This window comes from Rattus norvegicus, chromosome 2, assembly GCF_036323735.1.
Source record: "Rattus norvegicus strain BN/NHsdMcwi chromosome 2, GRCr8, whole genome shotgun sequence".
Taxonomy (NCBI): Eukaryota; Metazoa; Chordata; class Mammalia; order Rodentia; family Muridae; genus Rattus; species Rattus norvegicus.
This window is the reverse complement of record NC_086020.1, coordinates 150,289,211-150,303,982: the sequence shown is the minus strand read 5'-3', so window position 1 is coordinate 150,303,982 and position 14,772 is coordinate 150,289,211. Positions and strand designations below refer to the sequence as shown.

The window sequence follows — 14,772 nt, the reverse complement described above, 5'->3', positions numbered from 1 at the left end:
CAATTAAAATGTCTGAAAAAATAATATTAATTCTACGCAGGAAGATTTTAATTTTGGGGTAAGGGAGTGAAAAATGGCCTTACATTTTCCATGTGTGGGGAAGGAGAACACCAGGTAGAATGACCTAGAAGAGCATGCCAATCTGAGAGGGAGGGGGAACCTACAAAATATAAATAGTGTTGTTTTCTGTGTGGTATCGTATTTAAAACAAGGACAAGGGGCTTTAAAAGGTATCGTACTGAGTTTGGCTCAGGGCTGAGTGGGCTCTTCTGTCACTTAATACAGCTGCATTACTTTTCACTAATAAAAACTTTTGTGCTTGGAAATGGTTATGGTGAACGGACGCTGTTAAAAGCTAGTCATCATCTGTCCTACTTAGATTTTCTTAGGGTGTGATTGAGGCACGGTGACCCCACTTCCCTGCTCTGGACAGTGGCAGGGGAGGCATGCCCATGGCTATTGCTTGCTTGTAGGCTCTCCAAGGTTAGGAATTAGGAGCCATCTTTTTTTTTTCTTAGCTTGGAGTATGATGGATTCATTTGAGCAACGTAATAATTAGCAATGACACTTTATAAAGCAAAAGAGAGCTCTTTAATTTGCTGCTCTGACTCCTTTTTCTATTCCAAAACCGTGTCTATTGACTGTCTCTGGAATAATCTCAAACAAGTAGAGTGTATTTTGCATTTTGGAAAAATTAGTCTTTATCCTAACGATACAATTTCAGCGGCTTGTTTTCTACAGATGCTGTTTTGCTTGTATTGGTTCTTACTGTCAGAACCAGTGAGAAAAGAAAAACTAGTTCTCGGATACTTTATTAGAAGGGAAGAAGTCAAGCTTGAAAATCTCCTAGTTTGCATGGCCCCGGAGTCTAACTGGCACTGGAGAAATGTTCAAAATTCTGCTAACCGTAGTGTCAGAGAAGAGGGGATATATGTGGCTTTAAATTTATTTTAAAAAGCCCTTTCAGCAAAGTGAAGTTATGTTCAGTCGGGATCTGTACTGACTAGTCTTCTAACTGCAGGAGACACTAAGCCAAGAGCATGAGCTCTCCTACATTTAAAAAGATATAAGAACTCATCACATGCATTAAACTTACAGCAAATATGGGATGGTACGTAATCATTGCAGACAGCCCAGATACATTACCAAAACAGGAGTTGGGAGAAAATCAGAATACAGAGTTCTAAGTAACCTGCCTCTACAAACGTAGCTGCTTTTGAAAATGATGTCATGGAGTATTTAATGGTTTACAATTTGGGAAACTTAAATTTTTTAGATGATGAATAAAATATTAGTGAAGAGAAAGTATTTTGTGAAAAATTCTTTATCCACATATTATGACTTTGAAAGAGTTAAAGGACAATTAATCTGATAAAAATAATTGAACGTTGAGTGTTGTCTCAATACACATCATAAAGAAGGCAGTAGACTAGATCGCTGTGAATTTGTGTTTACTATTTTCCTTATTTAATATCTTACTACCACTTTGGAAGGGAAGGGGGAAGAATGCAACTTAAATCTTTGTGCCGAAGTAAAAAAAATATTATCAAGAGAATATTAAATATCAGCAGTGATTTGGAATTGATGACTGATTATCCTTTCACTTTAAGCCAATAGCTATGAATAGTTTTGTGCATACTGTACCTTCCAACTGTGTTAGAAATTAATTGGTTAGATAAACAGTTTTCGAAAATGTCTTTTAAAAATTCTATCTTTGTGGTTTGCCTGTTGCTAATACATGTGTAACTTTGAAAGCTGCTAGTGTCTTGTTTACAGGTACCGTAGCGCATTGTTTAACAGAGCTGTCTTGTTCTGTTTTTTGTTGCCATGCTTCTGTGTAGTACAGATCTGAATAAGAAGCAGCGTAAGGTAATCCTCACCGTGAAAGCATAGTAACTCATTGACATTATCTGGACAATGAATATTACATCCTCAGCTGATGTAATAGACATCCAAAAGGAAGCTCAGTGAAGTTCCTGTAAATATATATTTACCATTTATCCATCACACAGACACTGTGTTGCAAACTTCTGCTTATCCATAATTATATTCTGTCACAATGTAAAACAGATGTACATTCTCCATTTGTCTGTGTCAAGACAAACATGACTGTCCCAGGGCCTACATAAAGTGATACACTTTACCTAAAATGCTGTTTGCTTTCTTTAGCAGAGGACAAGGATGATGGAAGAAAGGGGCCAGCAACTATAAAAGACCCACATTTTTCCAATTTCAACAAAAAGTTATCCTCCTCCTCCAGTGCCCTCCTCCACAAAGATGCCAAAAACCAAGGGCCAACAGCCAGTGTATCAAACCCAGAACAGTGTGGAGGACTAGGTTTAAAGAGTGGGAGAATCAAACCACATATGACAAATGATTGCCAGGAAAACCGCAGTCCCCAAAACTTCCTCTCTCCAAGGAAGCATTTGGCACTTGATCCCGCAACCAAGGGACTGCAAGATCTGCATGGAATGAGAACTGATGAAAAGGAGCAGGAGCGTGCCAAGGGCTTTGTGGGAAGGAAAAGCACGCAGAGCGAAAGTGTTCTTTCTCAAAGTTCTCTGGAGGTGGAGAATCTGGAAGGCAGCAAGGCCAAGGGCAGAGCTGCAACGTCCTTTTCTCTCTCCGATGTCTCTGCACTCTGTTCTGACATTCCTGATTTGCATTCAACTGCCATTCTGCAGGACACTGAAATTTCCGATCTCATTAATGATGTGACTTTAACAAATGCAAATGAGTCGGGCAGTTCCATCTCAGCACTGATCGGCCAGTTTGAAGAGAGCAACCATCGGGCTAACGTTGCCGTGGTTTCTCGTCTCCTTAGCACCAGTGGGACATCAGAAGGTGTTGCTTTGCCAGTCGCGTTGGGCCTACAAACACCCATCAAGAATGGCTTTTCCCAGGGGAAGCACAAGGCCTCCTTCTTGTGCTCATCTCCTGAGTTGAACAAGCCCTCTAGTGCGGAAACCACCAAACTGGCAAATAACACAGTTGCCTGTGGAGTGATTGGCTCTCCCATCTCTACACCAAAGCCAGGTGATGACGCTTCTGATAAAGCCAAGACAAGGGTCACGGAAGACAACCTGCCTGATTCCCCTGATGCTTTTCCTGGCCAGTTTCCCCAAAGCCCCACCCACGGAGAGGACCATAGGCAAGTGATGAGCAGCCCTGCTCTCTCCATGCCGTTGGCCATGGAAGATACAACAGCTGACCCCGCTCTCTGTATAAATTCTGAGGAGAGCAGTCTTGTGGAAATTGATGGAGACTCTGAAAGCCTATCTCTAACAGCCTGTGACTATGGGGAAGAAGCTCTGAGTCAACTTGTTTCTCCACTAAAACTGCAGCAGAGCCAGGAGACGGTGGAACACATCCAGAAAGGCTTGAGCAATGGCTACTGTAAAGAGACTCTCCTCCCTTCTGAAATATTCAACAATATTCCAGGTGTCAAAAATCAGAGTATTTCTCATCTAACCTATCAGGGTGCTGGCTTTGTGTATAACCATTTCTCAAGTTCAGATGCAAAAACGAACCAAATCTGTGGGCCCCAGCAGCCTAGGGCTCCAGATATGCATGTCCCTACACCCACACCCTCGACACATGCCCCTTTGGCTGCTTTGAAACTGCCAAGCCCATGCAAATCCAAAAGTCTGGGGGACTTAACATCAGAGGACATTGCCTGCAATTTTGAAAGCAAATACCAATGTATTAGTAGGAGTTTCGTGACAAACAGCATTAGAGACAAGAGCGTGACTATGAAGACAAAGTCATTCGAGCCTCTAGATGCCCTAACTGAACAGCTCCGGAAGCTGGTGTCCTTTGACCAAGAAGACAGCTGTCAAGGGTTATACTCAAAGCAGGATGTCAATCAGTGTCCCAGGGCCTTAGTCAGAAAGTTGTCCTCTAGAAGTCAGAGCAGAGTTCGCAACATTGCTAGTCGTGCCAAGGAGAAGCAGGAAGCTGGCAAGCAAAAAGCTATGACTCAGAACCCCAGAGGAGGAGTGGTCCTTAGAAGTAAACCGCCAGCTCCTACTCTGGCTGTGAACCGTCACTCCACGGGCTCATACATTGCAAGCTACCTGAGGAACATGAAAGCTAGTGGCCTAGAAGGTCGCGGCATCCCAGAGGGAGCATGCACAGCCCTTCGCTACGGCTACATGGACCAGTTCTGTTCAGACAATTCAGTTCTGCAGACTGAGCCAAGCAGTGAAGATAAACCCGAAATTTATTTTCTTTTGAGGCTTTGAACTATATAAAGCTACATCTTCATTGTTTACATGATATTCTCTAAGATGTTAGTTTTTTTTTCCATTGTCAGTAAATATGATACTGGGCTTGGAAATGATTTCCAAATGTACTTTTAAACTTGTATTTTGGTCTCCTGTTGCTCATGCATTTGTACATAGATTCTGTGACATGTCCCCGGAACCCACGACCTTTCCCCGGAGGTATTGTAAACTGTGTCAGTATAAAATGTGTGCATGACCTCCATGTGAACCTTCTCAGCAGCTTGGGTCACAGTGTGCATATGTTGCACAGAAATGTTTTTCCCCGTGTCCTCCGATCACAGCCCCAGAGGCTGTCGCCGTTACTCACTAGGTGTTGAGCTGATTGAGTTTAAACTTTGAGAACCATAAAGGGATGGTTTCTTTGTTGGGAGCTACATTTTCCTTCTGAATTGAGAGACACAGATTCACTTTTATAATCCACTTAAGACCATTGTTTTAAGTAGTTACCTTGCCCTTTCTGAGTTCCACATGCCACCAAAGTGGGAATTCCATAAAGATGGACAGCCTCTCTCCAACCCCCAAAGTCCCTTTTAGAATAGGCCGTGAGGAAGAAAGTGAACTTCTGTATATAGGGACAAATTAGTTTGTTTTGCAATAAATTTTGTTACATATTTTTTGCTAAAGGCTTTGTATGTAACAAGAATCTATTTGCCAAGCTATCTGTCATCCTTTTGGATTATCTAATATTATAGATTGAAAATAATGGCTTTCAGAATGAGAAACTTTCAGCTGGGTGTGGTGGCTCACAACTTTAATCCCAGCAGAGGCAGGTAAGTTCGAGGCTAGCCTGATCTACATAGTAAGCTCCAGGCCAGTCAGAACTAAATACTAAGACCCTGTCTTAAGACAACAACAAAAGGATAGCAAGAGACTTACATTAGACTTAAAGCCCAAAGTAGTGTAAACAGAAACTTCCCCAAAGCACTCAAGAAAAAAAGTATTTTCTCATAATCCAAGTGGCTAGATAATTAAAAGAAACCGTTTCCCTTTAGGGAACCAAGTAACTATATTTTAGTACTGACATATATTATTTTCATTGTGAATCCATTTTTTATTGCATGTTCAGATGTCATTTGCTTTTTGTACCATGAATTACAATGATGTTCTTCCCAGACTTCATAAAAATATAATTAAAGGAGATTTTTGAACACTTGGTGATTTTTGTTTATAAAACAGAAACAAAAGCACAGCCAGAGTTTTGTGTGTTAACTGTTGAATGAGAGACTGAGAGAACTTGGCTCTGACTTCCTTTCTATGTGCTTGTAGCAAAATTGGGAACTTTTATTGTCAGGGATGCTTTTATATAGCAGTTTATGTCTCCAAATATTTTCATTATTTTGAAGAATATACTCATTTTGGACTTTAATTTATCTAGGTATTTATATATACAAATGTGCTGTGTGTGTGTACATATACATACACACATATGTCTTACATGTATGTATAGCATGTATGTGCCTAGTGTGTGAGGAGGTCGTTGCAAACAGTTGTAAGCTGCCCTGTGTGGGCACTGGGAGTAGAGCCTGTTTGCTTTGCAAGAGCAATGATTGCTCTTAACCACTGAAGCATCAACCCAGGGCCATCACTGTAGTGAAGGTCCTTATAATGGCAAGACCCTTAAACATATATAAAATGGAATAATTTTCTGCATTTAGTATGGATTTTCAAGTTTAAAAATATTCTTGGCAGCATATATGGCGGTCTGTGGCCCCCAAGACATATGCAACAGAGGACTGCCTTGTCAGGCCCCAGTGGGAAAGATGCACCTAATCCTCTAGAGACTTGATGCCACATGGAAGGGGGATGGGAGGTTTAGGGGGTTGGGGGGGTGGTGGGTGAGAGAAGAACATCCTCTCAAAGGCAGAGAGGATGGAGATAGGGTGAAGAATGGTGAGTGGGGAGACCAGGAGGGGAAACAGCACTTGGAATAGAAGAAAGAAAGAAAGAAAGAAAGAAAGAAAGAAAGAAAGAAAGAAAGAAAGAAAGAAAGAAAGAAAGAAAGAGAGAGAGAGGGAGAGAGAGAGAGAGAGAGAGAGAGAGAGAGAGAGAGAGAGAGAGAGAGAGATTTTCTTGGCAACTAGTCTGGTGGTAGAGATTGTAATAGGTCGTGAGGGGGGAAAGTATGTGAGATGCTGTTTGTCATGTGTATGTGGCATGAGGAGGGGAGCCGTTAGGCATCAGTCCCTGCTTCTTTCAGTCCCAACTCTTAGCTTTTCTCCAATGCTGGGAGTCGTCTTTCATAAACCTAGAAATTTGTTGGAAGAAGGAATAAGAAGGTGAAAGGAACCAACACCCATTTAAATGTTCTTAGGGAGCCTGAGGTCTTCCTGTCTTGGGGCCTTTGAGCCTCTAATGTTCTCTCCTGAGACTTTGGTTCGTCTGTCACCATTTTTATTTTAGAAACCATTGATGTAACACAGAGATTTAGAAACTAAATCACTACAACAAGACTTTAGCTGCTTTTTCATGGTTTAAGCAATCTTTACTCCAAAAACTAAAAGCAAAAAGAAAAATCACGTATCTAGTCATAATGTAAATGCTCACAGACAGGAGCTAGGTAATACAGGAGTTCTGTTGGTGTCCATGGTTTGGGTCATACACATACTATAATCTTCTACCAATAGACAGAGCAAGGAAAAGAAGAGAAAGCAGTTTCACAATAGTCATTTGAGAGTTCTGTACTAACCAAGAGGCAATAAAGCTTCATTTTAATAAAAAGCATTTGATGTTCAGATCCCGCTCATTAAGATTTCTCCTGTTCAAAGGACAGATGTGGAACTGACTCGGTCCCAAGGAAATTATACAAGTGATGTCTCAATCAAAGATGTTAACAGGCTTTGCAGTGGTGAATGTGTGGGGAGCTGCTAGTCTCTGCAACTCTGATTTAGGACAAGCCCTGTGGAATTTCAGTTTCCTTGTGGTTTTTTCCTTAGAGACTGTACTGATGTTCCAAGCCCAAGCAGTGAAGTAGCTGGAAGAGTTGTTTGTAACAGTTAAGACATCCACAGAGGACAAAAGCAAAGTTGCTTAACGTAACTCTGATAGAGCAACTTTTCCACTTAAAATCCTTTATCTGAATAAAGTAAGGTTCTATAACTTTACATGGAATTTTGACCATTTTTACAAGCCTCCAATGTACTTAGACTCCACCGTGCTATTTTGATAAGTCCACACTTCTGCATTGCCCATTAGCCATAAGACAGTGACCATACCTTGTGCCCTTTTTCTAACTTAGAACCCAGCATGTATGTGCAGTCAGTAAATTTTGGATAAATTGGTGAATGAAAAGCTTAAGTAAAATGTGAAAGAAAATAGCATGCCGATATCTGCCGATTGTACTCTCACAAGATTGCACTCTTGATCTTTCTACATGTTGGTTACTTTTCCTGCTCCTATCCAGCCCATCTTTTTGTCCCCTTTTAATTTAGTGACTACTTAGATGCTTGCTGTCAAGTAGCTGACATCATCCAGCACTCTTCAGCACAGGAAGTTTTACATTTGGAGCATCTTATGTAGTCAAAATAGACTTGTGAAGAGATGATGTTATGCCCATTCATAGGCTCAGAGAAGCGAGTCTCGTTTGTGATTAGCTTAAAGTCTTAGTGGCATATGAAGAAACTGAGCAGGACTATTCCATCTCTTCTTACATCAGTCCTCTTCCCCTTCACACATTGCCCTTTCAAGAAATTTTAATCAACATGTAGGTTTAATCAACTCCAGGCAGGTGCCTCTCTCCTGTTATAGGGGTGAAGGTTTTCTTTAAGGAGCCACCAGATGGCTGAGGTGATATAGTGAGTTGGTGCTGCTTCATTTCTTTACGACTAGCGACAACACGTGCTGGAGTTAAAGATATAGGGAGAAAAGATACATTCTTTATGTATGAATCAGAACCATTTTAATTCTGTGTGCAAGCCACAGTGCCTTTGAAGACGTTAGAGGACAACGTTGTGTATTAATTCTCCCCTTCCTCCTATGGGATTCAAACATCCAACAGAGCTTTCCTGGCTTACACAGAAATCACCTTTACCCTCTGAGCCACCTTACAAACCCATGATTGAGGAAACATTTCCAGGGAAGTGAGTATGAGGGAGAAAACAGGGCTAGTCAGGGAAGGAAAAAAAAGATAACCAAAGTGTTACGTGATCAGCCAGTTGTGAGGGTATAGGATGTCTCTAAAGAAGTCACATACAGGCTGCACCTAAGAAGAACTTACAGTCAGGAAGGAAGGTGAGAAGTTCATATCCCAATGTCTTTATCCACTTTTCAGTAGACCCTATGAGGCATTCACTTGCATGATTCTAGCTGGTGCTTCTCAGCCCCTCCAGGCATCCACGAAGAGCTGGAGCCCCTTTGGTGCACTGGACTGGACCTCAGCTGGTGCTGCAAATGGAGACAGCTCAGTGATGGCAATGACAGTCACAGCTGCAGTAGTCTAGCCTCAACAGCTGTGGGGACAGCTGACTAACCGAAAGCCATGCAAACACTTGATGTTGAGAGGGATGGGGTAAAAAGAGCTAGAGTGATCATACCTGGATCTGGTTCATTGTGCCCTTTTCGTCAGTCTGATTTCCTTGTACTAGATCTTATATAAGAACAAGAGACCTTCACTCCTTCAAGGAAAGAGGTAGATGGCCAGTTCTTCCACACTGCTTAGTGGTCAGTCTCATCCTTTAAGATGAGCAAACTGAGCTGTCATTCTCACTGCTGCAGCCGGTCACAGCCATAGGTGATGCTTTTCTCTTGTCGCCTATTTAGTTTCTCACACTTGCATTGAATGCTTTACCTCCTCCCCTAAGTTAGTTATCTGATGGCTCGACACAGTCCCTTATCCATGGTGTATATGAGTTCTAACAGAACCATCGGGTATGCTCCTTACAAGCTTGCGTATTAAAGGCTTGGTCCCTAGTCTACGGAATTAGAGAAAGAAAGAACCATCCGGGAAGTGGGTTCTATTGGTCATCACAGCATGTCTTCTTCTAATACAGTTTATTGTTTGACAAAGGGTCTTTCACTGAACCGAGGGCTCACCCATTAGCCAGACTGGCTGGCTAGCCAGTCCCAGTAAATCTACTATTTTTAATCAATAGGCGCATACCTCTGTAGTTAGCTTTCTATGTGCCCTTGGAATGGGAATGGAGGTCTTTACACTTACATAGCAAGCATTGTGCTTACTCAGCTGAGCCAGTTGCCAGACCCTATGCTTAACCATTTACTATTGGTCCACATCTGTCATGGCAGGTATAGTTGCAGAGGTACATGAAGTGCTACAGGCTCCACTCTGTAGGACATGGCCCTGCATGATAGAGACCACAGCTCTCTGTGAGTTTCACTGATGCTGCAATCCTCTTAATTATCAGGCACTACTTACCTACCTACTGACAGTCTTATCTGGGCATTTGAGACTACTTGACATAGTCTCTGTATTGAGTCCAATTATAAAAATGTCAGTCGATATAGAAGACAACTAACGTGCACCTTGAAGATGCCTGTATTCACTACAAATGACTTCTTCCAGGCAGCAGCAGCAACAACAACAACAACAACAACAACAACAACAACAACAACACTGTTGGACATCACAGCAATGGGGATTACTACACTCCTTTTAAAAGTAAAGATATATTACTCTTGATATTCTTAACTGATAAGAGCCAGGCAAAAGAATTTGGTAAATTAATAGCTACAAGCTAAGTGACAGCTGCTGGGTTTATTTGCTGCGATAAGGCTCTAATCTGGCACAGAAGTTGTATTGGAGTATTCTGGTTGAGTTCACAGTACTTCATTGATACCAACCATGTGGTGGCTTGAATGGATTTGATCCCCATAGACTCATGTGTTTGAATGCCTGGCCCACGGGGAGTTATTAGGAGATGTGCCTTGTTGAAGGAAGTATGTCACTCCACAGTGGGGCTGGGCAACAAGATCTTCTAGTGCTCAAGCTCTGCCAAGTGTGGAATCAGAGTCTCCTGGCTGCCTTCAGATCAAGATACAGAACCCTTGGCTCCTCCAGCACCATGTGTGCTTGCATGCTACCACGTAGCCAATCGTGAAGATAATGGACTAAACATCTGAAACTAAGCAAGCCCCAATTAAATATTTGCCTTTATAAGAGTTGCCTTCGTCATGGTATCTTTTGATAGCAAAATTCTAAATTAAGACAGACCCGAAGCCATATATTTTATATGGAAAGGTTAGACAAATGAATGACATGGGAGAAAGGAATTGATATCCCTGAACTTTTTTGAGTTTCTCTTGATACTAAATTCTGGAGTATCCTAGGAGGAAGTAATGCTTCTGATTTACTGCCTTGGTGTAGATGAAGAGTGCATTACTTTTTAAAAGGCTAACAATAAACTTTTCTATCATAACATCATTTTTTTGTGTATCAGGAAACCAAGAGCCATATAAATATATCTATCCTATTATGTATGGGAAACTAAATGAGAAAAATAACCACAGGGTAGACCGATTGATATATTGGATCCATTGTGAGATAGACTTTATTTAGCCTAACACTTTTTTATGCTCTGGAATATGTTAGAGTTAATTTCCAATTAGAGGGTTATGGTGATCCTTTGGGGTCCCTAGTACTGTGTCAGCTGTGACCTTGTTCTCACTATCTTCTAGATAGTAGGCAGGGGTCCTGAACTCATCACTCAGGAGGCTGAGGCAGGAAAATTACAGGCTCTGGGCCAGCCTAGGCTACATAGTGAGCTTCTGTATGAAAACCAAACAGGGACATAAGGTTTGGGGTGAGGGTGACTCAGCATAAAAAGCACTTGCCATGTATGCATGGAGATTCCCAGAACCGATGCAAAGACTAGATATGTAGTGTATGTGTCTGTGATCCCAGCATTCTAACAGGGAGGTGAAACTCATAGGCAAAATTTCCCTAATCTTGTGGACCAGTCATCCTGATGTATGAGGAGTTTCACAAAAGGGTCATGGGCCAATATCCAAGGTTGTCTTCTGACTGCTTCATGTGTAGTGTGACCCACAAAACACAACAGACTAACTTCTAGATAGTTCCTTTAAAGTGCATACTTAATGGCAAGTGGAGCAATGGTAGAGAAATGGTAGAGAAATATATACCAGGCTTGTTGGACCAAGCTTCCCTTTCAATTAATGGGCTCTGGATTTGTGAATTACTTTAGATCTTGTAATGGGAAGTTGCGTTTTTCAATGTGGTGATTGGAGTCTTCTCATCAGTGATGTTATTTTTCACGGTTCAAATTAGGCAAAATCCTGGTTCAGTGTGTCAAACCTTAGCAGTATCTTTGGGGAAAGCATTGTCTCTTAGTCACCTTAAGTGATAAGCAAGGGACAAGGCACCTTGACTGTTCACTGTGGTGATTGTAGTCAATAGCTTCTGCTTTGCTAGAACTCCTATGTCCCCATGAGTATGAGGAATCCCAGTGCTAATACATTACCATTCATTGGCTCGTGTAGACACTAAACAATAAGTTCCTTTTGTTGCTCGTATCTTCATTGTTGATGTCCTTTTTAGTGAAGGGTCCCCCAGGGAAATGGACACAGGCGGTGGACTCATTGTATTCATTCATCCTGATGAGAGTGTAAATTGCTACAACAATTATGACAGTCACCATGGAGATGCCTCAACAATAGTAACAAAAACCTAAATAGGGAACTAGCATGTGACCCAATTACACTACTATCGAGTGTATTTTCAAAAATCTCTGTGTTAACATACTACAGAGACACTCACACACTTGTTGTTTATAGCTACATTATCACAATTGCCAGGAAATGTAACCAAGCACCATGGTTGCTTGCATGCTAACATGCTCTCTTCATGAAGACTAATTGAACTAAACTTCTGAACCTACAAACAAGTCTAAACTAAATTCTGTTCTTTATAGGAATTGCCATGGTCACGGTGTCCTTCATGGCAATAGAACAATGACTAAAACACTTGCTAAGCACCTTCTCCAGCTTTCAGGGTTCTCATTCTTGTCTGCTTCTTATTAAGAGGGTTTGGGGGTACCATTTGACATCATTGAATGTCATTGTTTGTCCATACACCTCTCCATCAAAGGTAGGAAATAAAAGATAGCCTATGATTTTCAAACAGAACTGGAGAGAGCCTCTGTTGAAGTTGAGAAGATTCTATGGCCTTAGTATAAGGAAATAAAGGCCTTTCAAGTGACCACAGCCTGACTCAGGGTCAATTCACACGTTTTCTGGCTGTTATAGACTTTCTAGTTAACTCTATTCAACTTGCATTTGCAAATTCTATTCTCCAGGATAAATTTTTCCAATGTTTCTAACATGCTATTCTGCGTGTTCAGTTAATATCAGTGAATTCTGAATGCCAGTGTCCATATTTTCTGAACACAGATTGTGAAACTGAGGTGTTTTAAAGTATCTAAACTTTATACTTTGGTGTATTTATTTGCATCCCCATCTTCCACAGAATCTCTTCTCGGTGGCTAATCTGAAGCAGAGTATCAAATTCTACCTGATAGATCACCTTCCAAGCATTTTCCATGGAGTCCCTCCTAAGATCAAAGTGGTGGCAGGTGGCAGGGAGCAATCATTCTGCAGTGTCTTTAAGAACATTGGTTTGCATGGAGCCACACTCAGTTTCAGTGAGGAGGCAAGGGGCATGTATGTTCCACATCTCTTGATATCCAGTTTCTCCCTGAGAGCTTCACGTTGCCTAGCACTCTTCCTCCTCATGGCAGCAACATTCAATCCTTAGGCACTACATTTATGAAGATGTGAAAGTCCTATAAATTAGAAGCACCATCTCCCAGGAGAAGGGGAAAATCCTTGTTTGTTTATTCATATTTTCTTATACATGTGAGGCACAGTATCAACCTTGTGGTTAAAAGCGTCTCTTCTGCACCAAACTGCTTGTCTTCAAATTGTGTTTTAACACTTTCATTTTCCCACAAACTATACAACGAAAATAGCCCACTACCTCATATGTGGTAAGTATCACACAGATTCACCTGTGAAATTCTTAATGCTGGTTTTCATATACTGAATGCTCAAATTCTGCTCCTACACACCATCATCATTACTATTGTTTTATGGTCCACAAAAGGTTCTTTTCACTTAGCTACTGTGTAACCAGTCATCAGTTTCTTCCTGGTTTCAAGAGTCAGTCTTGCTGCTTTACCTGGGCTGGCCATGAATGCCTGGGCACAAGTGACATTCTAGCCCTAACTTCTTGAGAAATTGGTATACGCATGTAAAGTCAGTTTCCTTTCCTTCGAAGTATAACTCAATTTTTTTTCTGTAGATATTTTCTATTTACGTACAATTTCTTTAGCTTTCCTTTCCTGTTTGTAGGGAGAGAAAGAAATTCCTACTTAAATTTTACAGGTAGATCATTCTTGTTAGAAGAAATAGAATGTGTATCAAATATAATAATTATGCTTTATCATTAGAAATTAACAGGGGAAAATGGCTCATTTGTGGGAAGTTTTGTGTCATTTATGTTTTCTTTTAATACTTCCAACCTCCTCTTTAGTCATTTCCTTACCTTGAGGTTGTTTTGAAATAAATGATAATTTTACACTGTTCTTCACGCTGGCTTGCAATTTGTTTTCTTACAACTCACTTTTTCTTTACGCTTAGTTTTTTTCAAAGCAAGGCTCGCTCTGAACACAGTGTAATGAGAGAAGGCATAATCAGTATCCAGAATATTTTCCACATTTACTTCTTCTATGTATCTCCCACTTTCAGTTGCTATCTCAGCACAGGTTTGTGACTGACAGGATCATGCTATGCTGCTTGTGCTACATGGACTGGATTCAAGCTTACCATTCTCCTGGCGCAGCATCCATATGGCTGGCATTACAGGTATATGCTACCAAAAACCTGTAGCCTGTATAATTTGCTGTAAATAGTCTTCTTAACTTATCTCTTGTTTTCAATGCTTTCATTGCATAATGGTTTAAAACAAGCACAGCAAATTCCTGTACCCCTTCATCTGTCTCCCCTAAATGTTGACATCCTACATGATCGTAGCACAGTAGTCAGAGATAGAAAGCTAAGACTGAAACCATCCTGTTAACTCACTTATTACTTCTCAGATTTTATCAGTTGTCCCACTATTGCTCTTTGTCTAAACCAGATTCTAACACAGAATTCCATGTGGTACTTACTTGACTTGTCTTCCTGCTTTTCCTTATTCTGTGAAAATTTAGAAGCTTTTACTTGCATTTCATGACCTTGATAATTCTGAAAACTACTGCCTCAGTTATTTCTTCATGGTCAAATTCAAGCTGTTCATTGTGGGCCAAAAATCTCATAAACATAATGCAATGTCACATCGACTGGAGTCCAGAGGGCTTCCCATTGGCAAAGGTACTTCTCCAGTGGCTCAGTATCCTCACTTTCACCTGTATGTCTGCATTCTGATTTTTTTTAAAAATCCAGTTACTTTCTAATTAATACCCTAACTTTTAAGTTCCATTTCCATGAGTTTTGGAATTCAGTTTGTACTGTAACTGCA

At 40.9% G+C, this 14,772-nt stretch overlaps 1 protein-coding gene across 14 annotated transcripts in view; it reads left to right on the top strand.

Moving 5' to 3' along the window:
- Window positions 1–5,436, top strand: part of Plch1 (phospholipase C, eta 1) — a 215,574-nt gene extending 210,138 nt beyond the window's left edge. For 8 of the 14 annotated variants that reach the window (XM_063281791.1, XM_063281796.1, XM_063281792.1 and 5 more), the window contains one exon: window positions 2,170–5,436. In XM_063281791.1, coding sequence (XP_063137861.1) covers window positions 2,170–4,244 — 2,075 coding nt within the window. In that variant the 3' untranslated portion in view covers window positions 4,245–5,436. Of the gene's footprint in view, window positions 1–1,841; window positions 1,870–2,169 lie in introns of all 14 variants that reach the window. The other 6 variants (XM_063281797.1, XM_063281793.1, XM_063281799.1 and 3 more) reach the window with 5 other exon arrangements.
- Window positions 5,437–14,772: the final 9,336 nt, after the last annotated feature.